The sequence below is a fragment of the Martes martes genome (assembly GCF_963455335.1).
Source record: "Martes martes genome assembly, chromosome: 8".
NCBI lineage: Eukaryota > Metazoa > Chordata > Mammalia > Carnivora > Mustelidae > Martes > Martes martes.
The window spans coordinates 119,801,613-119,828,014 of record NC_137895.1 but is presented as its reverse complement, the minus strand read 5'-3'; the positions used below and the strand labels follow the sequence as shown (position 1 = coordinate 119,828,014).

Here is a 26,402-nt window from a genome sequence, read left to right as displayed (position 1 = left end):
AATCAGTCAGCGCACGAGCAATTATGTAGTAAGTATACTTTGTGGGTACAGGGCCAGGCTGTGTGGATGGAGATTTATAAGAGACTGTCTTGGCCTTTTCAGTCTCTCCTGGCCTGAGGAGTCTGCACCAGGATAGAGCCAGTGTCAGGACGGGGAAGTCAGATGCTCCGGGTGGTATCCAGGTAGAACATCCTGGCGGCAGCGCAGTGGGAGGGAGATTTTTCAAACCTTGAGGTGCCCCGCCTCTGCTGTGGTCTGAGCGGCAAGCCCGTGTAAGCTCTGGGAGAGCATCGTGTCCCCACTTACAGTAGCGTGGGCCAAAAGGCTGAGGACCAGCGGGCAGGCAGCAGTCCTAGGTTGAAATCAGATGGCTACAGCTGGGCTCTGAAGAGGAGTAGATGATTTCCAATGGCTACCAGCTCCTCAGTGCCTCGCCTGGCCTCCAGCAGTTGCGAGAGTGATGCCCTTGGCGCTGCTCCCAACGCTGCTCAAGCGTGGCCTCCGGTGGGTTCCAGGTACCCTGAGCGAGAGCACAGGGACGCTCTGTATTCCCGATGTGACCACTCAGCTCCTTCCTAAAATAGTGCCTGGAATGAGTGGCTTAAAGGGAAGGATCTCAAAACCTCCATTCCTGTGTCTACGTTCTAACTCTCTTTGACACTGATGTGTTAATATCCATTGGATTCCAGTTCCTTCAGTCGCTAGCAATTGAGGGAGGATTTTAGGAAGATTAAGTTGTAATGGGCTTTCTTTTGACTTTGCCTGACAGAGTGTTAATTTTTGCGGTGTTGGGTTTTTTTTTTTTTTCCCTTCCAAGCTCGAATTGTAGTCCACTTTGCAATTCTTAGTTTCATACCTAGAAATTTAGATTGCTGAGTTGAATCTGCAGTTAAACCGACACCTTCGTGAAGGCACCTGACCTCGTGGGGTGGCAGTGCAGCCCTTCCGATGCAGAAATCTGCAAGTCTCCACCCCGCTTCACTGACTTTCTTGGGGAGCCCTTCCTTCACAGGATCACGGAGAGCTCTCGGGCTAGAAGCCTTAACTCGGAGCCTGAGACATGGTCCCTGGCGAGGGCTTATTCTCTACTGATGTAGCCTCTTCTGTAGTGGGCTGAGGATGGTATGCGTCTCTCTCCTCACACTGTGCCATTGAACTTGGAGGTTTTACATCTCTCCTGAGTGCTACTTTCCATCCAGATCGCACCTGAGAGTGTGTGTGTGTGTGTGTCAGAGAGAGAGAGAGAGAGCTCTCTCTAGCCCTAGTTTATAAACTGCCTTTTCCTCTACATCCAGGTGTCCAGAATAAACCTCTTCCCAACAAAGAAGCTATGAGCATTTTCCAGACTTCTGCTCGCTGCTTTTGTTAAGTCCTAATCACTTTGTCTTTGAAATGCTACCCTTATGGCGTGGTTCCGAAATCTCTGATTATTATTGCTAAGAGCTCAGTTCCCTTCAGAGAAAAAGAAACTTTGGAAGTAGTAGGTCTGTGCTTTTCTTTCTATTACGTAACTTGGGGGATTTTACTAACCTCATATCAGTGTCAGCCTCGAATGGAAACTGTTAAAGAGCTACATAAGAACGGTATCCCTACAAAGAAATAAAATGTGTATGGAAACACTATTCTCTAGGAGGGTGACTTTCACCATATCCAAATAGCACCTAGATTGTAAGGTTTAAAAGTTTTCCTTAATTCATTCTTTTTTTTTTTTTAAGATTTTATTTATTTATTTGATAGACAGAGATCACAAGTAGGCAGAGAGGGAGGCAGAGAGAGAGGGGGAAGCAGGCTCCCCACTGAACAGAGAGCCCAATGCGGGGCTCGATCCCAGGACCCTGAGATCATGACCTGAGCCGAAGGCAGAGGCTTTAACCCACTGAGCCACCCAGGTGCCCCATTTCCTTAATTCATTCTTGAACTTATTTTTAAATGAAAGTGTTTGGCAGTATTCTTGATGGTACATTGGCATCACTTACACTTAATAAAAATACATACGTAGTGATTAAAATCTGAAGCTTGCATCTGTACATGTGCCATCCTCTCTCAGAAGACCTTTGAGAGACATAACTTGGGTGGGGGGATGTTGTGTCTCCGGGGGGCTGAGGTGGGATCAGGGAAACAGACCCACTTCTCCCTGGCTTTCATATTCAGTAAGGGTTTCTGGTTTAATTTTACTTACAAGTTTTGTTTACACCAGGAATTCTCAGCCTCAATAATTGACTTTTGGGCTAGATAATTCTTTGTTGTTAGAGATTATCCTATGCATTGTAGGATGGTTAGCAGCAACCTTGGCCTCTAGCCGCTAGATGCCAGCCCCACCCCACCCCACCCCACCCCCGAGCTGGGACAACCAAAGATGTTTCTAGACGTTTCCAGAAAGGCCTTTGGTGGAGGAGGAAATCCAGGAAATCGTGCCTGATTGAATACCACTGTGTTTTCATGGAAGCCATCACGTTGCTTTTACTGTCCTTGTCGTCGTCTTAAATTGTCACTTTGTTAGGTGTGCCTGTATAAAAGATACTGCAATTTTTGAGACCACGTTTTAGCACTTCTGTGACTGTGTGCATGTGTGCATAACTGTGTGCATAACTCTGTTACCCCCAAAATGGAAGTGGCCCTGGCCTCTCCTCGGGACACCCCTCGTCCCTTCAGTGTGAGGGCAGGTTGGCTCTCCCTGGTAGTTGTTACTTCCTCAGGGGCTCTCCTTGGTGAATGGAAGACTAGATCTTCCCTCCCCTCCTCATGTGTTTGTCACCTACGTGCAGATATACTCCATTATGGGACATGACTTCATGTGTTACCCCATCGGCGGAGGCCGACATTTTTTTGAGATGCTGTTTTAAATGTATGATCTCTTTAACAAAAGTCTGTGATGATGCTGGTTAATATCATTTACCCCTGGTTTTTGTTTTTCATTGGGAAAAACTGACGCTTAGCTAGGTCAGGTGGCTTGCCCCAAACCACACTGCTAAAGGTGCTCTTCTGTTAAAACAGAAGATCAGAAACAGTCTGTCCCCAAGACAGAGATGCAGTATGGCTTCACAGGTAGCCTGTCGGGTTGTGTTTATGATTATGTGGCAAATCCTGATGCAGTAACATCTGTTTAAAACTATAAACCTAGGGACGCCCCGTTGGCTCAGTCACTAGGGCACGTGACTCTGGATCGCGGGGTTTTGAGTTCGAGCCCCACGTTGGGTGTACAGATTACTCAAAAGTAAAAAATCTCTAAAAAAAAAAATAAAAATATAAACCTAATTATAGCCTAAATTATGATTACTATTTAAAAAATACTTTGGATGAAAACTTAAATTTACAAAAATGCTAGTAGGAATTATGTTGAAATAGGAGACTTCTGGCAGTTTTCTTTTTAACCCAGTTCTGATTTCTAAATGGGTTGTAATGTATTTCTTTTTCTTTAAAAAAAAAAAGGAAATTTGGAAGCTAAAAATGAAGACAGATGTAGTTGGGATTACTGTCAGAGTTAACTTTTTCTCTACAATTCTAGCCAAGGAGGGTCTGTATTTGGCACATTACGAATAAATGTTCGTGTGCCTGTGTCTGGGGACAGCAATCTTTCAGAGGTGATTTGCTGTACCTTGGGGTGGAGGGCTGGCCTGCCACCTTTTGTTGAAGGGAACACACAGGGTACTGCCGTGGGGTCCACAGCCAAAGTACGTACTGGAAATAGGCAGGGGGCTGCTCCCTGTGTTTGTTGTTACTGCTTCTTAATACAAATGAGGCCGGGATGAGTTGAAGCCTTCTCTGCAAAATGAAAGGGCAGGGGACTTGCAGCCGGCCTGGAGGGGTTCGCTCTCAGCGGCTCCTCACGGTGCCATCACGGAAGGGTAATTCATTACGGACCATGTCACCATCATCAGGGGAGGACTTGTAACCGGGACCAGATTGGCAAGACTGTGAAGGAAAGATGTGGCTGGCCCAGTTACATAAGCCGGGTCAATACTGGCTTGCCGGCAGCACGCGTAGAACGTGTTTTAAACGACATGAGTGTTGTCCCGCATGTTACTTTTCTTGAAGTACCCTTCCATCTATGTGCTTCGTTTCACTCTTCATGTCTTAGTATGTGATAACAGATAGATGGGCTTTGAATGGATTCTTTGGGTAGTGGTTGTTCCCTGCTTATTCAAGGGGAACCACGTTCAGGTGCTGAGTAACTGACACTCAGTCCTCATAACTAACCCTCTTAGGTGGCCCGGAGATTGCCTGTTCCAAACAGGAGTGAAGTGACAGGTTCTGTATGGCCGTATTTCCTTAGTGTCCCTCTTGAATGGGGGGGTGGGGTGTAAATCTATCGAACCATCGTAAGTGAGCCTTATTTTTAGCTTCTGGTGTGTATAGTTGTACTTGTCAAATGCTAGCTGTTTCCTAATTTAATAGCTGCTAAAATTTTCTGATGCTTTTGCTTGTTTACTGTTTCCATGTGTTACACCTAATATGAAACTGAGATTTGGGTTAATTAACTACTCAGCATGATTATTTCTTTCCCTCAAGTATGGGGGAGCTTCATTTGCCGATTTTGTCCTTCTTATTGATAACATTAGAGTACCTATGGCTCATCTCAACTTTAAAGGAATTAACCTCCGAACCTGTGTCTTGAACTCTTATTTTTTGGCCTTGATTCTCTGCTCACCCTCCCCACAACTACAAAATTCCTAAAGGGTATGACCTGGCGTGGGATTGCTTGATGTGTGTTTACAGTGCACGTGATCTTCACGTGCATCAGTAGCTAGCCTTCTGCGCTCACCAGAAGCCCTGGCTCATGTCTGGGGGAAAAAAAAAAGGTTTTAATATTTTTAAAGAGCTGTAGACATTTTAATCAAAGCTGCTTCTCAGCTTTTGTCTGATGTGTATCAGGAGAACAGCACAGTAACAGAAAATATAGCATTACTCTAGCCTGCCTGTCTGAATACATTTCAGCTCATTGAGCTAGATTTCTCCGAAAAGGGAACATTTCCAGCCAAATGTGCCCTAAAAAGATATCCGGGGTGGCAAACCCAGAACTTTGGTGCCTGCAGGTGCCATTTTTTTTTTTATCCTTAATGTTTTAAATTATTCTCGGGCGCTATGGCCAACACGAGGAAACCTAACGGCCCTAATGAACTTAATGAACCTAATGCCCAGGCTCAGAGGAGGATGGACTGAAGCCTCAGACTTGGGAAGTGTGGTAAAGCCCACGAGTGTCGGTGGCCAAAAATCCAGCCCACGTGGTCTCCACGCCTTTGTGCTGGTTACCTCTGTGGCCTGGCAGTGACGTGTGCTCTCTGAGGACTCCCACCCTGCTTGTAAGCCAGGAAGTCCAAGAGCATGAAGCACAGAGGCATATGGAAATTCCACTGTCAAGCTTAATATACCAACATGTGAAATGAATTTTTCATACTGGGTTTTGAAGAAATGGAAAACTTCCAGCTTTCCCTTGCTGCTGTGCCTTTTGGAGTTAGTGCCCTTTAAAGCAGCCGGAGGGGGTATGACTGTAATGTAAGCAGAGTGGTGTTTGCAAGTGAGAGCTATGTGAAAGGCAATGATGATTTTGGAAACATTATTCTGGGTGTTGAATTGAACAAAGAGTCATTACTGGAGGAAAAAAAAATACCCAGAAACACTTTAATAGTCTCTCGGATTTGGGCCCAGAGAACCGTACTGTGAATTGAGTGGAAGATAAATAGAGAGGAAAGTAGCAAATTAAGGGGGACAAATAACCAGGGAGGGGCAGGCGCCCACTGGTATCAGCAAGAACATATAACCGGCGTCTGATGCATTTCCTTAAGAATCAGTGTGTTTGCAAATTGCTTCGTTGCATCTTAGCAGAATCTAATCTGAGTAACGAAGAGCTGACTAGCGAACATAGTTGGATGAATTCCCTCAGTACTCCTGAAATATAACAGAGCAAGGAACAGTATAATGAAAAATAACAGAGAGAGTAGCTAGGGGCTTAACTTATGATCAGTGTTCATTACAACAAATGACACTTTCACTGCAGAGTTACCATAAAGATTATTGACTCTTACGTAACGTGGTTCCCATCTGAATAGATCTGAGAACAGCTCAGCCCCTGAATGAGAGGGCTGGAGCAAGAGGAGGACACTGCTGTACTCCATACCCTTACTCATTTCTTCCCTTCGTTCCGGAGAGCCGCCCATTCAGTACCCTGGACAGAGCAAAAGCCGGTGAAGCTTCTTGCAGGGAGGTTTCCCATGATTGTCCTTGACTTGAAGGGTTATATGTTATATTCAGTGAAGACTGGGCTCAGAAAGTGACTAAGCTTTTTTTTTTTTTGTAAATGATTTACTTATCTGAGAGAGAGAGAGAGGTGGGGGGAGGAAGGGGCAGAGGGAGAGAGAAAATGCCACCTAGATACTGGGGTGAGTGTGGAGCTGGACGTGAGGCTTGGTCCCACAACCCGGAGATCATGACCTGAGCCGAAACCAAGAGTTGGACGCTTAACTGACTGATCCTGAGCCCAGCTTGTTAGTAGTTTTATATTTAAGATTGTCACCTGATGTTCTTTTGCCATTGGCTGTTTTCTTCAAGCATACATGTTATAGCACTTTAAAAAGCATCTCTTTGGAGAGAAACTGTGTTGTGTAAAACTTTTAGCACACAACCCGAGAGCGTTTTCCAACTCTGGCTTCAACCAAGGTTAGAAGGGACAGAGCACAGTGCATGTAACAGCCTTGGTTTACTGAGCACCTGTGTGGTACCTGCTAAACATTTTGTTATTTCATCCTCCTAGTGACCCTGTGAGGGATGTACTATTCCTCTCATTCCCACATTTCCAGATGGAAAAGCGTGTTCAGAGAGGCTAGGTAAGTTTGCTAAGGTTATCCAGCTGCCTTCTGTTGGAGATGAACTTCAAAGCCAGGTCCAACAGTCTGCCAGACGTTTTAACTCCCACACCGATGCTGAGCGCAAAGAAAGATACCCTTTCTCTCTCTCTCAGTCTCTCAATCTCTAGACAGGTTGGCTAGATTTGGAAAGCAGACAGATCTGGGCTTGGACCCTTCCTTTTGCACTTGTGAGACATCCTGCAGAACTGATCATCTCCTCAGAGTGGTTGCAGTACAAAAAGCGTTCATGTTGAACGCGTGGCGAGACACAGTGATAAGCTTTTTTTCATGATTTCCTCACTCATTCCTCAAAACTGTAGGCAGCACAGGTCTGTTTTACAGATTGCAGAACTGAGGCTTGGAGTGGTCCAAGCTGCACAGCTGTGAAGTCTGTCCAGAACCTTCATGTTCAGCCAGTATTATGTGGCTTATCGTGTCCAGTTTCAAAGTCAACCCTGGAAGGTGTCACCCATAAGAGAGGGTCACCAACAGTGTTAGACAAAGGCTAACGGGAGGCAGAAGCAGAGCAAGGGAACCTGAAGAGGCTAGTGAGTGAGGGGCTGTGTCGTTGGCAAGAAAAGAAGCAAAGTGGCATTTGGGAACAAGTCAATAATTGTCAAAAGAATAGTGAAGGCATCTCTGGGAGCTCAGGAGAAAAACCTTTGGATCCTACCCTTCCTGTAGTTTCTAATTTCTTATCGCTGAGTTTTATGGAAGAAATAGTTTGGTGAGGAACGGAGAATTTAAAAATACTGTTAGCCTTGGGATAGCCAGCAGATTTACAATTTGTCCCCAATCTCTTCTAAGCATCCAGTTTTCTCCTTTATAACAGGCACTAGTGGGATGCCCTGCCTCGTGACCATTAGCAGTGAGCTTCTGTAGACCTCCCTGTGGCTCACCCCCCTCTGGCCCTGAGGTCAGAGATGAGCAGGGTGATGTGCCCGTGTCTAGAATTGGTATTTGCCACTTCTCAAGGAGCACAGCTGAGTGAGGAAGTCCGGCTGGCTTGGGAAATGGCCAAACCCCAAACCCCGTGAGCACATGTGGCTTGCGGCTGCTGCTTCTCAAGCCCCTCCTAGTGGATGCCTTGTGGAGTGTGCAGCCTGGTCGGCTGTGAGCTGAGGACCTTCGGCTCTTACAGTGGGTTTTTTTTCCCCCCTCGCTTCTGGGAAGGAGAAGGACTGGCTACCCTTTTCTCCAACCAAGTAGTATTCATGGGCTTTGGGAGTTACTTGTATTGGCCTGAAGACTTTTACAGACTCATCCTGAGAACTGTTATAAATAATTAAAGATCGTGGAAGAACGTCTACCTAAGTAGAATTACTCTTTAAAACAAATACTCTGTGCATGTGTTTGTGTCCGCGTGTCCGTCCATCCTTCCTCTTCTAAAGTGCTAAAACCAAGTGCCAAGAAAGAGTCTCTCCACTTTCAGAATGACTTTGATATAGTACAGGAAGTGGCTCGACTCCCACATAGTCACGTGGTGTGTCTGTTGCACATCAGGGTAACCACAAACACATGCGGCCCTCAAGCTCTTGAATTACAGCGTGTCCGATTGGGATGTGCTGAAAAATACTCACCAGATTTCAAAGACAGTACAAGAAAACAAAACAAAACAAAAAAACCTCATTAAACTTATATGATGTATTTCCCGAGTCATTTGTCCTTAAATTAAGGATAAAGTAGATCATTAATCATGCTTATATGGATTACACATTGAAATATCATATTTTAGATATATTGGGTTAAATAAAATGTATGAAGGTTCATTTCATTTGTTAACTTTTACTTTCCTGACGTGGCTACTAGAAAATTGGAAGTTACCTCGGATTTTGTGTTTTGGACAGAGCTATTCTGTAGATCTATGGAAATATGGAGTTTGCCTCTACAAATTAGAAGTACTAATATCTGTTGAAAAATAAGATTTTAAAAGTAGCTTTCCGAAATATTGTTGAGGGGAAAAATTAACTGCCTGTGGTTATATTGTGTAGGACGTACTGCTGACCAAGAGGGGCTTTGGCCATTCCGGGGGAAATATACTGGGCAAGAATCTTGATGAGCAGTTGTTTGGGGATGAATATTTTTCCCCGAGAACATAGGTCCATTTGAATCAATTGATGCAGAACATGGTTTGTTAGTATTTGAAATAACTATTGTGCGCGCGTTTCTGTGTCGTTTTTCACCCACCTGTCATCCTGTTGGCCACATCATGACCACAATATCTTGTCCTGGAAACCAGAAGAAGAGAGCAGCCCCGGGGCGGTGTTCCACAGATATCCTGGTCCTCTGGCTTCTCCACGTCCTGCTTTGACTTTTACCGTCTGTATTTAGAATGCGCTCGCACCTTCCAGGAGTGTGTTGTGGGTGAGATTCCTAGATGAAACACTCGAGGTTCTTGGATGAGGTCTGTTGTGACAAGCGTGAGCTCTTCCCTCCCCACGCACAACCACAGTTTTGCTGTGAGTCGACAAGGCCCACCGGGGGCATCAAACAACAAAAGCTTGAGCCCCGAGGGAGAGTCCTAACCTCTTCTTGATGCGTTGCCAGCATCCCCACTCAGATTTACTGCTAATGCATCGGTCCTCCAGGAGATGCTTCTTAACGTCAAGCACAAACTCACAAACACCTTCATTTTTAACCTTTTTGCACTCAAAGACCATAAATTTCCCCGAGACTCTTAAAAATCTGATTTACAAAATCTAGGAGGAAGTGGATGACATATATTTAATCTGCTGAATATATCAGGCTGAAAGTAGTTTTTAAATGTCCCATTCCTTTGTGGAGTATGTTTTCTCCACAAAACTCAGAAACATGAATGTATAACCAAAGAAGGGTGGCATTTAAAGGCTTATCTCCTGTTCAGCTCCCAACCATGTCATCTCCAGTGTTCTTTAGACAGTTGGTGGCTTGTTCCCAAATTCCACTTTGTTTCTTAGCCACCAAAAGCTGGCCTCCTCCCCTCCTGCTGGCCTTTGCTTACTCTTGGTCAATAGTTCAAAGATTGGTATCAGGAATGGATGAAAAGCACAGTTCAACTTGGTAGGCCGTGTTGCAGGGGTGGGGTTCGCCACTTCAGAGAGAGCTCAGTTTATAGGAGGGGAGATTCTGCTTTGCCAGGGAACCAGCCTGGAGTCATGGATAGAGTTTACTTTCTGTAGCTGCTACTTCCTGAAGTCTCCTTGCTGAGAGAGAGAGCCTCCTAGAGAAAGCACTGGGTTCTTAAGTCTGCCTGTGTGTAGATGGTTTGCTTTCTGGTTTTTATTTTTAAGGTTTTGTTTGTTTGCTTTTAAAATCTGGTTGTAACTGGAACATGACTAGCCTCACGGAAAAGAGGGGCACATAATACAATGCTGTCTAAGATCACAAGCATCGTGCCTTAATCTGACCCGAACATAAGAGGGACCTCAGAAATGTGAGCCCTGTAAGGTTTCATTTAATGTGACTTTCCTTGAGGCTTAGACAAGTTAATAAAAGCCAAGTGCTTACACAAGCTTCATGTGTAAAGTTGGCCAGTTCCATTCAGATGTCCGACTCCGACAGGGTTGAAGCCGTTGCCTGGACGGTTTCAGCTGGGCAGGGTTTGGGTGCCGTCTCTTGCAGTACCCAGTTATTGTGTGAAGGGTGTGAAAGCGTGCAGGCTGGACGGTTATTGCCCCTGTGTAGGTCCAAACACCCCATCTTTGTCTAGGGAAGGAGATTATCCAGATACCGGATTAATTCCAAAGCCTTCTGAATCCAGTTCAAGTGTTCTTTGCCCTGCCTCTGGAACCTAGAGGCTTGTACTTAAAGAGATGGCTAGCTTTCCCTTGACCTGGCCATGAGTCTCCTGACATGGTCAAATCACCAAGCCACCTGGGCAGAGAGAAACTGGGAAGAGGAAGGAGCAGTCCCAGGACCAGAGAGTCCCAATTGTTAGCCACAAAGAGGAAGAGGAGGGGGGGTAGGAGGAATAATAACCTCTAATTATGCTTTTACTATTTATCCTTACCTGAAAAACAGAAGAAAGAAAAAGCAAAGCTTCTGTGTTTAGACACTAATGTTCCTAGTTCTGTGACATTCACTCTTCATTTGTAATATTACTTATATCTGGAGCCATGTGGCTTCTTTCATTCCTGTGATAATGTTTCAGGTTTAAATGAGTTGATAGAAAATACCCATGGATGCTTCATGCACAAATGCCAACATACAGTAAGTGCTCGATGAGTTTTGCTGTTGTGGTCATTGTCTTACTCACGTTAGAGATCATGAACAACCTTGAGCCATTCATGAAGGAACCACTTGTGGCCAGAAAGACGCTTACCTTTTCATGACCATAAAAATTTACTCTGATTTTTAATTTGTCCAAAGGAAAAGGGAAAAAATCTCTACTGGTTTTATAATGTTCATTTTAACTTAATTCCCCTTTAAAAATGATTATTGTCTTCAGCTAGATCTTACTTAGGTTGGATAGGACTAATACTCACTAAAAGCCCACTGTACTTTAAAGGAGTTTATGGAAAGTCCTGGTCACAGTGCTGTGAAAGAGAGTCTCCACAAGAGGATGACAGACTGGGCCCCCAAGACGCCTCACAAAATGGCGCCGTGGTGCATTTACTGCCCTTCCAGCCTCACTGACAGCCTTCCCGCCTGAGAAATCCTGCAGAAACAGAGGAGAACACAAAGGAAACTGATGTACAAACCAAGATTTTGTGACAGAGGATAACTGCCCCAAAGACTAGAACACTTGCTTTGGCCTGCATGACACACGGTCCTCCCACAGCTGAAAATGGGAAGCTGTTTGATCATCACTTGGAAGAGCAGGGAACTGAGGACAGTGGGAAATAGATGCTTTGGCCAAGATAGTCTTGCAGTCTACCAGTAAATATTTATTGGGTGACTAGGGGGTGGCAGGCACTGGAGAAACACAATGATTAAGACAGTCCTGTTTTAGAGGCACTAATGATCCAGTTGGGAAGCTGTCCACAGAGCTAGATACGTTCAGTGTATCCCAGTAAGTGCAGTGGTGTTCGCTTTTATTCAGTCAACAAATGTTCATGCCACGCCCATGGCGAGCCAGTCACACAGGATACCTGGCAAGACAGACAAGGTTCCTGCCCTCTCGGAGTTAGCCTGCTATTAAGGGAGGCAGGAAAGAAGAAAGAATGAAGTAAATAAAATAATGATATTGTGACTGTTGGTGTGAAGGAAATGAATGTGGCTAAAGATGGGTAATGTGGGCAACAGGACTTCTCTCAGGATTTCACAGGAGTAGATAAGAGTGATGTGTCTGTCAGGATGCAGCATCCATTTGATTGCAAGAAACGAAACACTGAGTGGGGATTATTTGGTTATTTTATGCTAAAAATAATCCAGCAATACAGTAGATTTCAGGCATGGTGTAAGGTAAGGGCTCAGTGTCATTGGACCCCATCCCTCTTCATTGTTCAGTTTTGCTCTGTCTGGGCTGGTTTCTCTCCCAGGCAGGCTCTCTTCACAAGATGTCAACATGGCTGACCACACACCTGGGATCCTCACCGAAAAAAATGGAAAACAAAGAATTTCTCTTCCCAGTGGTTTGAGCAGAAATCATAGATCTTTCTTTAGTTGGCTCAAATTGACCACAGACATGTATGAACTGGTCATTGGGCCCCCCCTGGGCAAAGGGAACGGTTTCAGACTGAGCCAGATTTAGACACTAAAGCCAAGGCAGTGTAGCCATTCACTCTGAGGCATGGAATCTCTTTTTGGGCGTCCATACCCTCATCTGTAAGATGGAGAAGATGGTGATCGTGCTTCCCTCTGGGACACCACGAGAAGAACACTCCAGGCAAAGCAGATGGCAAGCATAAACCTCAGAAGTGGGCAGGGACCTGACGTGTTTGCCCTTGTGGTGGGGGCCGGGAAAGGTGGAAATGGGGAGAGAGCTGGCAGGTGCAACCCAGAGTTGGAAGGGTTGGGGCAGCCAAGTATGTTTGTGTTCTCCGCTTCCTCTTAGAGATATGACACTGGCTGGACATGCACAGACAGCACAGGACTCCCAGCCTGGGTCCTCACCACCTTCAGGGTGGTTGGGGGAGTGGTGTTTCGATGCCCGCTGCCAGCATTTACCCCATTGTTTGTACCGCTGACCAGGACCCACACTTATGAGGGACAGAATCTCTGTCCAGCTTTGTTCATTCCTTCGGTCAGCTTATTGCCCAGACCCACTGGTCTCGGGGTTGAGCTGGTGTTACTCGGGGTGACGTTTCTTGTTGGTGCTTTGATCCATTTTGTGTCAACGGTGTCATAAACAGGAAGGTCTTACTGCCTTTCAGTTCACGGTTTTGGGTGGTGCCTCACTCTTGCCCCAACTGAACTCATCTCTCCAGTCCAGGCTGTTTGGCAGGATGTGAAATTTAAAGTAGGTTATATAATCTCAACAAGTAATTTATGGTTATGTGGTATTAAATATCCAGCTGTCCGTATTAAGGGATCTGTTAGAGAATTACTTTATTATGTAACTTTTGAGAGCCAGATTCAATTTAGTGAATTTTAATAGGAATGTTTTTTAAGAATAATTTTTGAAGGGAACATGTTGCACAGATAAAACGAATCCCTCACTCGCTTGTGTTTATGTTGAAGTTTGTCTGAGTGTGTTTCAGCAACACACGTGTGTATGGCCGGATGTCTCTTTTTTTAATCTCTGCGAATGTTAAGTACTAGATCAAAAAATAATTCTTTTCATAAAAAATATTCAGGCCAGGTATCAAGTCTATTAAGGAAACTTGTTTGGGAAACTTACAAAGGCCCTTAGACTTGTTTCCTCTTGCCTTCTACTTTATTCTGGAAATTGCAACATTTAGCACTTCACAGTTTAATTTAAAAGGATTACCCATTTTCTTAAACGCTTAAGCAGGGAAGCAAGTTGCAGTTATTGATTTTTCTCTGCATGTATTCGGTGAAAGCTGGATTTGCTCCTTCCCCAGGGAACCTACCCCCTGAACTGCATGCTTGCCGGTGACAGCTCGGACCTCTGATACATAACCAAAGACCTTGCCTAATATCCTTGCAACTGCTCGGGGAATTTTTATTAAGTGAAAGCGTCATTAGAGTAGACAGGATGATGAAGTTTAATGAGCATCTTTTGTGCATGAGATGGTTAATTTTGCTCTGCCAGAATCCTCATTTTTTCCCCTCCAATGGGGTAGTGAGCCTAGAATGTATGGGGTATCTTAAAATCTGCTTTATATTTCACATTTTTGTAGAGCTTAATATCTGTCTTAGGCCATCTGCAAATTCCTTTTGGCTATCTCTGTGGATTTCAAAATGCGTGTTTATACTTTGCGCTATGCTGTGTGTTGGGGTTGCAGAGGGACGAGGGTTGTAATGGAGAAAAAATGGGAAGGACACAGACCGCTGTTAGTGAGCCACACAGAACCATCTCTTGGAGGTTTGGTCTCAAAAAATCATTGCCTATTGAATTAATGAGATTTCTCCTGGGAATATGGTAACTATTAATTTTTTTTTCTTCTTTAAGAGTCAGCAGTTTCTGTGCCTAAGGTTCTGTCACCAGCCCCTCATAGCTGCTAGATAGGATAAATAAAGATACTGCAAAATGCTTATTAATAATCTAGGCTTCACACTTTGTCTACAGATTTATTTGTAGAGATTTTAAATTTAGCGTCCCACCATAAGATTACAGATTATAAACAGAATTATTTCTCTCTATTATTGTCACCGGCCATATAACTCGGATTTTCAGATTGGTGCTTTTCTTGGTCTGTATAAGGACTTTCCATGGAAACACCCAAAACAACAGGAGGGAGGCATATGACATGAGCAAATGACTTAAGAACAGCATATTGTTCCTCTCACATACCTGGCGTTCTGAAACACAATATTTACATGGCACACCACGTGCTTCTCGCTGTGCCTTGAGTATACAGGCTGCAAAAGATGTGAACCCTGCAGTCCCACCCTCAAGAAAATGGTAGGCTTATTGAGAAGATAAATCTGAAAGATCTAAATTAGATGGGAGACAAGATAATTTAGTGCATTAAGAGCTCAAACATGGGGGCACCTGGGTGGCTCAGTTCGGTTAAGCATCTGCCTTTGGTTCAGGTTGTGATCCCGGGGTCCTGAGATCAAATCCTGCATGCAGCTCCCTGTTTGGCAGAGAGCCTGCTTCTCCCTCTCCCTCTGCCCCTCCCAGACCTGTGCTCTGTCTCTCTGTGTCAAATAAATAAATAAAATTTAAAAAAAAAAAAAAAGTTTGAACTTGGGGGTAATTGCCTAGGTTTGATCTGGGTTTAAACTTTTAGAAGAGCCCGTCTTCCCTGGATTGTTGTGACGGTGAAGGCCAAATGTCTGATGGCCGTCGCCGTGATGTGTCATTATCACGGCCCTTTGCCGGGCCTTCAGAATACCAAGCTGAGAGCAGGAACCCGTGTATCTTCAAGGACTTGCTGGTGAAATCCTGATAAATCCCACAGTGTTTTGTGAAGGCAGAAATTGGGGTAGGGGGCCGAAAGCCCTGAAAAGCCTAAAAATACGCATGGGATCCGAATTGTGGAACAGGACCCAGGCAGGCATCCCAGAGAGTAGTTAACACAGATCAGCAAGAAACCAACCAAAAGGAGTGCTGCCTGGCAGGAAGGGCTAATTCCAGGGCTCAGATCCATTTAGCACCATTTCGTTTTCCAGACGCGCGGAGGAGCCCAGGCCGGTCTGACTGTCAGAACAAGGTAGACAGTGTGCCCGTATTCCCATGTTCCAGTGACGGTGACAGATCTTCTGGAAAGAGAGAGGACTCTGAGGTTCGTCAGGTGCTAGGTGCTAGGTGGCACCTAGCTAGGTCGTCTTGACTGTCTTGACTGCCCATCGCACTGCCTTCCTCCAGACCAGCCTTCCCGTGCTCAGGTGTGCTAGAGATCAGAGAGAGGATGTGGCTGAGTTCAGCGTCACATGGCATGTTCTGTGGCCACTTCGTGTCACTTACCAGGCTAGGTCCCTGACCAGGTGAGCAGGGGATGCTGCTTTCCATGCATAGACCGGGGAGAGATGATTCTGCCCGTTGTGGGACACATTGGAGGAGGGAAGAGACCCGTTACAATCATCTAATGACCATGTGATGGGGTGTGTGTTAGGGTGGAGAAAAAGAGTAGTTAAATCATAGGTTGATGAAAATCAGAATAAGCACCATAAAATGAGTCCATTGAGTTATGACCCTTTTGAGAAGCTATTGAAAGCTGGGTTCTCCTCTTGCCGAAAAAACACCTAGAGCTCTGCTTGGAGTTTCAGATATTTCCCTGGTCCCAAGTTAAGAATTTCAGAGAAAGCACCAAGGTTGATTTATGTGATCACCCAAAAAAGAGGCAGATGTCCAAATGACTTCTGTGTTTCGATCCTCGAGGTCTGGAGACCTGGAGGGACCGACCTGTGGAAGTCAGGGTAGGAAATTGTTCTGTGCTTTGGTTGGGTTTAATAGCTCAGTGGCCAAATGGGGATAAGGCACAGCAGGGGCTGACCATGGCGGTGGCTTGGGGAGGGGGTACGGGGAGGTGCTTCTAGGGGTAGTCACTGAAGCCGCAGTTAGACATCTTCTCTAAGGAAGAGAAAACAAGGATAAAAACAAACATAAGGGCTGAAGAAGTGTCCAGAGGAGAGTCCAAGAACCAAAATGGTGCACTGTAGCCACGAGAGGGAATTGTCACGAGGGGGGCCCACCGTGGTCTTCTGCTGTAGCCCTGGAGGGGTTGAGGTCTATAAGAGGGCCTGGGATCCAAAAGAAACGAGAAGACTCCAATGGACTCTTTTTCTCCCACAATGAAAATGCCGGTATTCAGTACAGTTTAGATGTCAGTAATAGAAGAGCGTGCAGAGCACACTCCTTAAGGTGAGTTGCAGACTGTATTCTGATTCCGGTGGGCTGGCCTTTGTTGCTGCAGTCCCGCTGTCCGCGGGCACGACGGTTCCATTGCCTCGGGGGGCCCGTGTGCAGCTGCTTTAACCGGATGCGTCTGAAGTGTTCGGTCAGATGACCCCGGCTGCCCGTGGAGCCGTTTCACAGAGAGTCCTCCAGGGGTGGTCGTCAGCAGGAATTCAGCGGGCGGCTGCTCCCACGCAAGTGAGACCAGAGAGCCCCAGGAGGGGGCTGAGTGGCGCCAGCTCGCTCTTTAGACTCCTGCTTGTAATGGAACCTTTCCTGTCACTCTGGATCATTCTTTGGTGGTTTTTTCCACTCCTTAATCATCTTTCAGGTACTCTCTGTCCACCCCTGGTGGTGGGGGAGAGTGTTCCTAAGACTCTAGGGCTTGAACATTTTGTCCCCCAGCGGCTGCTGCCCTGTTGGTGACCTTGAGCCTGGCTCCCTTTGTCGCCACTCTCAAGCTGGTGGCCCAGTTTCAGTGCCCACGGGAAGCCGCCTCCCTCCGAAGGTGCATATTGGCAAGGTCACACTCCTGGCTCTGTTGTGTGCTCAAAGGCAACACGTCAGGTGGAAGGAGCTGGTCAGCTTAGCCTGAGTCTTGGACCTTTGCGAGAGCTCAGAGATGTCTGCTGCCATTCTGGAACGTCTGCTATGTCCCTGCACAGACAAGACCTTTCCCGTGTCTGGGTTGATCTTTGCCCGAGCCCCGCGAGGTATGAACCGGAGCATTCATCCTCAGGTTGCAGATGCGGGTTTCGACTGTGGCTGGTGAGCCACTTGCCCGAAGAAGTCACACGTCTTTGAGGGCGAGCAGGGTGCCGGAAGGCAGAGGGGAGCAAAGTCCCAGGACAGTTGTCTGGGGATCCCCAGGGCAGGTGCCGCCTGAGCAGGGCGCTAAGGAGACATGCTGGTCTGAGCAGTGCCTTGTGCCAGGGTCCGAGGGATGGTTGGGATTTTCCCAGGTGGAGGAGGTGGAGGGGGCAGGGGGAGCCGGAGAAGCTGCCTTCGCTAAGGCCGATGGGAAGGTATGTCGTGCGGGAAGGGATGTGGGGTCAGGAGGGCAGAAGCCATCCTGAAGGCTGTGCCTGTGTTAATTAATCATGTTTCTTATTTTCCGTCTTTTTTGCTGTTTTGACATCTTGGAGGTCTTGCTGGCTGGGGAGAGACTGCCCTTTCCAGGCCTCGCTCAATTCCTAGAGATAGCAACCAACTTAGCTGCCAGGTTGTCTTTGACACGTAAACCAAACAATCCAAAGCCAACTCCTGGACCACCTCCTTCATGGAACTCACACAGAGCAAGCCGGTATTTCCCCTGCCCTAAACCACCCCAGGGCCAGGTCCCATACAACTGGAGACCACCCTGATACCTTGAGCACCTGGAAATTATTCCAACTGTCCAACCCGAAATTCACTCAAACCCACCCATTTCTTCCCATGAAACCACCATAAAGGACCAGGGTCCTGCTCCCTGCTTCGTTTCTTCTGCCTCCTCACTGACCCTGGCACTTCCCCAGTGACCATGGGTGGTATGGCATGCCCCGTCCTCTTGGAAACTTCTTTCAATGGCATTGGCCTCTCCATGTCTCACTTAGGTCACCTCTAGAAGTTAAATCCTGGGTACATTCAAAACACAGGCCAGGGTGTTAGCTTCAGAGAATGAGGGGGATCGGGGACCATCCAGTCCAGCTGGAGTAGAGAGGAGACACTTTGCTCACCTGTTTCCTCTTCTTCTCGTAGGAACAGCACCCATTTTTCCTTTGGGGCACACTTTGTCCTTTTTGAAACTTAAGTTTTTAAACTTTTGCTTCTTTTCAATGACCTGCTACCCCCAGAAAGTCTCCCATTTTTCTTCCACTGAAAGTAAGCACACGCCTCACTTCTAGGCTGCCCTATCAGGCCCAGAAAAGTCCATTTAAACTGCATTAGTTTCCTGTTGTTATAACAAAGTACCATGAGCTTGGTGCCTGCAAACAAAGCAGATAGGTCCTCTTACAGTTCTGGAGGTCAGAAGTCTGAAATCAAGGTGTCCGCAGGGTTGTGTCCTTCTGGAAGCTCTGGGGGAGAATGCCCTTCCTTGCCTTTCCAGTTCCTAGAGGCTGCCTGCATTTCTTGCTGGGAGCCCCTTTCCTCCATCTTCAAGGCCAGCAGTGTAACGTGTTCAGATCTCTCTGACTCTGACCTTCCTTGTGAAGGTCAGAAGACTCTTGTGATTACAAGGTCAGAAGACTCTTGTGATTACCCAGAAAATGCAGGCTAGTCTTCCCAGCCCCAGATCCTTAGTTAATCACCTCCACAGAGTCCCTGTATGATACAATACATTCACAGGTTTCAGGGGTTAGAGTGTCAGTATTTGGGGGAACCATTATTCTGCCTACCACACTGACTTACCAAATGGAAAGGCCATGCCTAATCCGTGGTGGAGCCAGGAATGGAACCCCGGACTTCGAACCCTCAGATACTGGTCATTACTGGTCTGCCCCAGTGAAGTCTCCCTGTGGGCACGGCCACCAGGTGAAACACCGCTCTTGTCTGCCCGCACAGCCGGAGGAGTCGGGGGTCGGGCGGAGGACACAGCAGCACCCCTGCGTCGCCAGTGACTCACCGAGGAAGTGGGGACATGCATTTAGCTCTGCCTTAGTTGCTTTCTTCAAAGAGGATTAAAACCTTTCTCCCAGAGATGCTTGGGCATTTGGCATTGATAGAAAATACTGTGTTATTTTTTTTTTTTTCAAAGGAAAAAGCCCTAAAGAAGGAATCATGTAATTATCTTTATTAAATCCCGCCAACTACAACCCACGTCAGTCGTGTTTTTCAGCAAGCATCTGCTGACCACTTCCAGTAGATGAGCCAGGTCCTGGGTTGTTTAACCACTGAAGCCACCATACTCAGAACACAGCATTGTTTTTTTAACAGAGGGAAAAACTGAGGCACGGCAAGCAAGAGATGTGGGGGATGCCATTCCTTTGCCCAGAGTCCACAGCTATTCAATTGTGAAAGGAGGATTTAAACATCAAGCTCAGGGATGCTCCGTCTGATCTGGCCCCATGTAGTGACTTGCTCTATAACCCCAGGAGGTCCAGGCGCAGTGGGGTCTGACTATAAAAAAGGCAGATTTTTGGAACATTGGAACATTCTAGTTCCTGCCTAACAAAAGGAGCCTTGCTGAGTTGCAAACCGCTTTTGCACCCCCTTCTGAGATGACTTTGCTGGATCACCACGGTCAGGCCCAATGAAACCCGCACCTCTTCCTGGAAGCCCTCTGTGCCCACCTTGGCTCTTACTCCTTCGGGACATGACACGTGGGCCCTTGTCAGATCTCCTTTTCTCTCCTCTGGACATCTTCTTTGTTGTCACTCTTGCCCGATTCCCCAGCTCACGCACTACGGAGCTGTACTTCTGCAGGTTTCTGTGACCCTTAAAAAGTTGAATGCTGTCTGAGTAAGAACAGGGATTTTTTTTTCCCTTCCGGGGATAAGGGTTTTGGGCAGAGAGGAGAGGTACATGAGGCCAGAAGGAAGCCAGGAGTGCACAGCCCAGAGTCAGGCCTTTGCTGTGTGCGGGTCGAGAGGAGCTTGGAGCGCTGAGGCCTCTGGGGACAGCACCCTGCTGAGTGAGCGTGAAGAAAGCTGTGTCCCAGGAGGAGGGGAGGGGTCGGGGCTCCTAGAGGGAGAAGTATGTTTCTGGATATGTGTTGCTAAAGCTGAGGAATGTGGCGGAGGATTCTACTTTTGCTACTTCTTTAACCTGTTTGATGCCTCTGGGAGAGATGTTGCAGGGGGAGGGCGGGTGTCCCCCAGATACTAGAGGACAGGCTTGCCATCATAAGATCTTTAATCACCTCTGCAGAGCCCCTTTTGCTGTTTAAGGAGATTGTCCCAAGTTCCTGGGATTGGGACAGGGACATTAGTGGGCTTGGGGAAGCAAGAGCAGGACAGCTGGGCTGACTGAAATGACCTCTCTGCCGAAACCAGTGGTTCCTTTCCTGGGATCCAGGGCCCCTGGGTGTCCATGACATAGACAGCAGGGGGCTCAGTGGCCCTTTTTAAAGTGTAGGGGAGAGGGGCCTTAGGTGGATTTAAAGAGCCTCTTAAATGGGGAGACGGTCCCCCCCTTTATCTGGAGACATTCCCAGCCCCAGACCCTGCATTCTGAGCTCCAAGGGGCAGAGACCCACCTTCATGGCCACTGGTAGCCCTTCTGGGGAGACACTTGGAAGCCTCTGCAGAAGACAGACCACACTATGACCTATCACCACTCCCTCATTACTCGGTCAGTTGGCCAGCTATGTGTGTGAGGTCTGTCCTTGGGCCCGGCAACCGCGGTGTCCGTGTCCTCAAGAGCATCCTCTGGGACACCTTGCACCGGGAGGTCAGTCTCGGTGTCCTCCCCCGTTCATACGGCAAAAGGCAGTGGCCACGAGCAGATCACGCGTCGCCCGTCCTCTGGAGGAGCGGAGGCACGCCCCGGGCTCTCTCTGGGACACACTTCTATCCATAAGGGGAGTTAAGGTTGAACTGTATTTAATTGAGGGTGGCTTTTAATTTTGTTTAATCAGAATTACTCATAAATTATCAATTAATTACTATCTGCTGTTGGGTTCAATCCTCTCAGCTACAAGCGAGCTATGCTCTGCGATGAATGCCATCCACTGTAATTGTAGGGTACTTTGTCAACATTTAATCAACGGTCCTTATTAACGTGGCATTGATGTGTGGCCGCCGTCCCAGTGCTATCAATCACGAGTGAGCAGCCAAAGCAGGCTCGGACACCATTGCTCTCTGTCACATTATCCAGCCCCAGGGCTCTGCCGGCCAGGCACGATGTTCACTTTTCACTAAACGGACACTCTGTCTCTTCAGTTCGACCCAGTTTTTGTCATTGTCGACTTCAACACTCACAGCCATTCGAGCTTCAGTCCGGAGCAGCTGGGCTCAGTAGCACCGGTTCTCACAGCCCCCGGTCCCTCTTCCTTTGGTGTTTCCACCCTCGGCCCAGTGAGTGTGAAATTGCAGGACACTTGTCCAGAACTGACCTCAGTGTGCTCTGTGCGTGCGCGCGCGTGTGCGTAAGAGAATTTTACATTCTGAAATAAAATGACCTGGACCAAGCAGAAGTGATCTTTTAGTTTTCTTTGGCTTCCTGAACATTCCTGGAGATTGATCTGTTCTCTAAAGCCCTCCCAGTAAAAGCTGGTCCTGTGTTAGCAAGGTGGATCTCACCGTTTCTCCCTCTCTCTTTTCAGCCTCTACGGCAGACACATGCAAGCAAACCCAGAACCGCCGAAGAAAAATAATGACAAATCGAAAAAGATCAGCCGGAAACCCCTGACAGCCAAGAACAAATAAAGGGTTGGCATGGGCTGAACTTCTGGTTGCTTCTCTCATTATAACTTCTGTTCTCTGTTACTGTATTCCACAAATAAATACCGTGTGTGTGTTGGTTTTTTTTTTCCCCCTCTTTCTAGCACTTATCACTTTACCTTTTAAATGCTTTTGGTAGGTGGTAGATTTTTTCTAAATTCTTAAAACCATTTCCATTTGTTTGCTTAAAAATGCCAAAGGCAGGAAACAAAGCTCTAATTCAACTGCAAATTCCATAGTAGGCACAGAGTTCAGTCCCTTGAATAGACGTTCACAAAGATGCGTGTTATCAAAAGAATAATTAAAACCATGTGATCGCTTAAATGTCACAGTTAACACCATTCACTCTTCTGTTTATTCACACAAGTCATTATTTTGCTCTGTTAAAAGCTTTCCGTAACCATCGAGATATTATGTTAAATAACAAATAATTTTTAATAAAATCTTAAATTTGTATCACACGTTGCCTCTTGAATAAAGAACGGCCTGATCTTAGGGTGTGCACATCCTCATTTATTTTCTTCCCCCTAAACGATCCCACCCGAACTGTATTGGCTGTTGATGGTAAACTCTAGAACGTTCTGGGAAAGAAATGCAAAATTACATCAGAGTTGGTTTCTTCTCGCATTGATTTGTCAGGTTGGATTTTTCCCCCCCTTTGAAGACTGTTTCTAAATTAGGAAGGAGCAGAAAAACAAATCTCTGGGAGACTCTGCCAAAGGATTTTGGAAAGCAGCACTTCTTAGCTGAAGAAATGGTGACTTCTGCCAGCGGCTGGTAGACAAAAGTTGTGAAACGGAGAGAGAAAAACTCAAGGATGTTTCTTGTCACTGCAGCAGATCTGCTCAGAGCAGAGCATTCTCCCGTGTGACTCTGGTGGTGCCAACGGGGTTGTGTGAACGTGCACACCCAGCCCCACTCCCAGGGAAGAAACTGCAGCTGCAGAGTCATTAAACAAGCAATTGTGTAGCATCTGTGATAGGCAGCTTTGTTCTTACCAACAGTAATATGGATGTGAGTGAAAATAAACCCAAGCAGCATCCTTGCGCTAAGAGGGCTGCCAACACCCAGAGCCTCGAAACAAAAGGAGTGTGAAGACGTAACCCTCTCAGATTGTGGCGTGTCTACCCCGTCTCCCCTCCCTTCCATTTCACAGTGGAACCCCCGAGAACCAGGATCCCCTGGGACATGGAAAAAACCAGAATCAAAACACAACCAGAAAAAAAAAAAATCCAGATTTACGTGGGATACGGACTTTGCATTTGAATCAGAGAGACCACTGATCAAGATCAGTATCTATGCTGCCTGTTTCTGGAAAACTTCCTGGGACACCATTCCTGTGGGTGAAGGAATTCCCCGGTGCCATCTCCTGTTTGGGATTAGGGTCGACTTAAGTTTTCTAGGGGCAGTCTTTCCCTCAGCCTGAAATTTTTTCAATTGTTTTTTTAGCTCATAAAATTGCAGGAGGAAGAACAATGCCTCTGCTGTTGTTGATTGGAAAGATCTTGTCTAAAACTGAGCGAGCAACAAAGCATTAGTAAAAATATCATGATAACTCCTAGGAATCATTTCTTTAAAAGATGAACCCTCTCGATAGAAATATGAGCAATACACGTAAATTTGCAGAGAGGAAATATCTCTAAGGAACATGAAAAAACATCCAAACTCACCAGTAATCAAAAAAAATACAAATCAGACCAAAAATAAATAATGTGTAACAATGAGATATGTGCAATCTCTAAGAAACATGAAAAAACGTCCAAACTCACCAGTAATCAAAAAAAATACAAATCAGACCAAAAATAAATATGTGTAACAATGAGATATGTGCAAATATTTTTTTAAGGCGTAGTTAGTGGTGGGGAGGAACATGAGATAAACTTTCTTATATGCTGCTATTGGGAATATAAATTTCTCTCCAGGAAGTTGGTAGCAATTTGACATATGTAGCAAAACCTTAAAATTGTGTACTCCAACCCAGAAGTTTTATTTCTAGGAATTTATCCTGAGGACATTATCAGAGATGCACACAAAGAGATATGTTTGAAAATTACCCTTACTGCTTTTTACACAGTGGAAACACAGGCAAGAGTAAATGCCCACCCATGGAAGAAGGGTTAACAGCAGTGTGTTCCCATAACAAACTTTTATGAAGACGTTAAAACTTAAAGAACTATATGGTCCTAGCAGTGTAAAAAGGAAATTATGTTTATAATATGTATATGCAGAAAAATTAAATGGACCAGGATTTTTTGGCTGAATTACCTCTCTGTGGTTGGGTTAAGATTGTTTCTAACTTTTTTTAAAAAATTTTTCTAATTTTTATTATTTTTTAATTTTAATTCCAGTATGGTTAACATAGAGTGTTGTATTAGTTTAAAGTGTTACAATGTAGTGATTCAACAATTCTGTACATTACTCAGTGCTCATCTGGGTAAGTGTACTCTTAATCCCCTTCACCATTTTTTTTTAATTTTAAATACTTTTTCTCTAAATTTTCTGTAGTGATCATGTGTACTTTTGTAATCAGAAAATATTAAATACTTTTTTTTCAAAATGAAATGGGTATACTTTGCAATCCAGAAAATAATGTATATTTGAATTCAAGCATAATATAAAATCTTAGAGTATTTTTTGTTTTTTGTTTTTTTTCTTTGTCATTAAAGTGGGTTTTTTGTGTGTTCTCCATACACTTTTTGGTTGCTTGGTACCCTGATTAATGTTTTATCCACAGTTCATTATTACCAAGTTTTACTGAGATATAATTGACATACAGCACTGTGTAATTTTCAAGTATACAGCATTGTGATTTGACTCATATATTGTGAAATGATTACCGCAGTAATTCAACATCCATCATTTCATATCGATAAAAAAAAGTTTTCTCTTTGTGATGAGAACTCAGGATTTACTCTTAACTTTCAAATATAGCATAGAGCAGTGTTAACCAGAGCCATGATGTTGTACCTTACATGCTCAGGACTTAGTGATCTTATCGCTGGAAGTTTGTACCTTTTGACCATCTATCTCATCCATTTCCCACCCCCATGCCTGCCCCTGGCAACCTCAGATCTGATCTGCTTTCCTATTAGTTTGGTTTGTTTTCTCTGACTAATTTCACCTAGTATAATGCCCTCAGGATCCATCCATGTTGTCACAAATGGCAAGGTTCTTCTTTTTTATGGTTGAGTACTTCCAATATAGTAGTATTGCCGTATATATATATATGTGTGTGTCATGTCTTCTCTATCCATTTATCTATCAGCAGACACTTAGGTTACTTTCATGTCTTGGCTCTTGTAAGTAATGCTGCTGTGAACAAGGGGATGCAGATAGCTCTTCAACATAGTGTTTTCATTTTCTTTGGATATATTCCTGGAAGGAGAATTGATGGATATATGGTAGTTCTATTTTTAATTTTTTGAGGAACCTCCATACTGTTTTCCATAGTAGCTGTACCCGTTTATATTCCCACCAGCAGTGCACAATGGTTCCTTTCCTCTGTATCCTTGCCACTGTTATCTCTTACCTTTTTGGTGATAGCTATTCTAACAGGTGTGAGATGATATTGTGGTTTTGGTTTGTATTTCTCTACTGGGTAGTGATGTTGAGCATCTTTCATTTGTTGGCCATTTCTGTAACTTCTTCAGAAAAATGTCTACTCAGGTTCTTTGCCCATTTTGTAAGTGTATTTTTTTTTCTTGAGTTGTATGGATTATTTATATATTTTGGATATTAACCTATTATCAGATACAGAATTTGCAAATATTTTTTCCTATTCTGTAGGTTGTCTTTTAATTTTGTTGATCATCTCTTATGCTGTGCGGAAGTGTTTTAGTTGGATGTCATTCCATTTACATATTTTTAATTTTGTGGCTTGTGCTTTAGGTGTCCTATCCAAAAAATCATCGCCAAAGCCCATGTCAGGAAGCTTTTTTCCTGTATTTTCTTCTAGGAGTTTCAAGGTTTCTTGCCTTACATTTAAGTCCTTAATTCTTTTTGAGTAGTGTAAGATAGGGGTCTAGTTTTATTCTCTCACATGTGGATCTCCAATTTTCCCAGCTCCATTTACTGAAGAGAACATCTCTTCCCTACTGGGTGTGCTTGGCTTTCTTGTCAAGTATCAGTTGACGTATATGCATGGGTTTATTTGTGGGCTCTTGATTATGTTCCATTGGTCTGTGTATCTGTTTTTATGTTAGTACCGTACTGTTTTGATTACTGTAGCTTTATAGTACATTTGAAGCTAGGATGTATGTTGTCTCCCACTTTGTTCTTTGTAGGATTGCTTTAGTTATTGGGGTCTTTTGTGGT

At 45.2% G+C, this 26,402-nt stretch overlaps 1 protein-coding gene across 4 annotated transcripts in view; it reads left to right on the top strand.

The window, feature by feature from the left end:
• RSU1 (Ras suppressor protein 1) overlaps positions 1-22,544 on the top strand; it is a gene marked incomplete at its 5' end in the record, with an annotated part of 181,639 nt that extends 159,095 nt beyond the window's left edge. For 3 of the 4 annotated variants that reach the window (XR_013967218.1, XM_080810098.1, XM_080810097.1), the window contains one exon: positions 21,971-22,544. Coding sequence is in view for 2 of the 4 variants with exons in the window: in XM_080810098.1 (XP_080666224.1) it covers positions 21,971-22,073 (103 nt within the window). The remainder of the gene's footprint in view (positions 1-21,970) is intronic. The other variant, XR_013967219.1, reaches the window with a different exon arrangement.
• Positions 22,545-26,402: the final 3,858 nt, after the last annotated feature.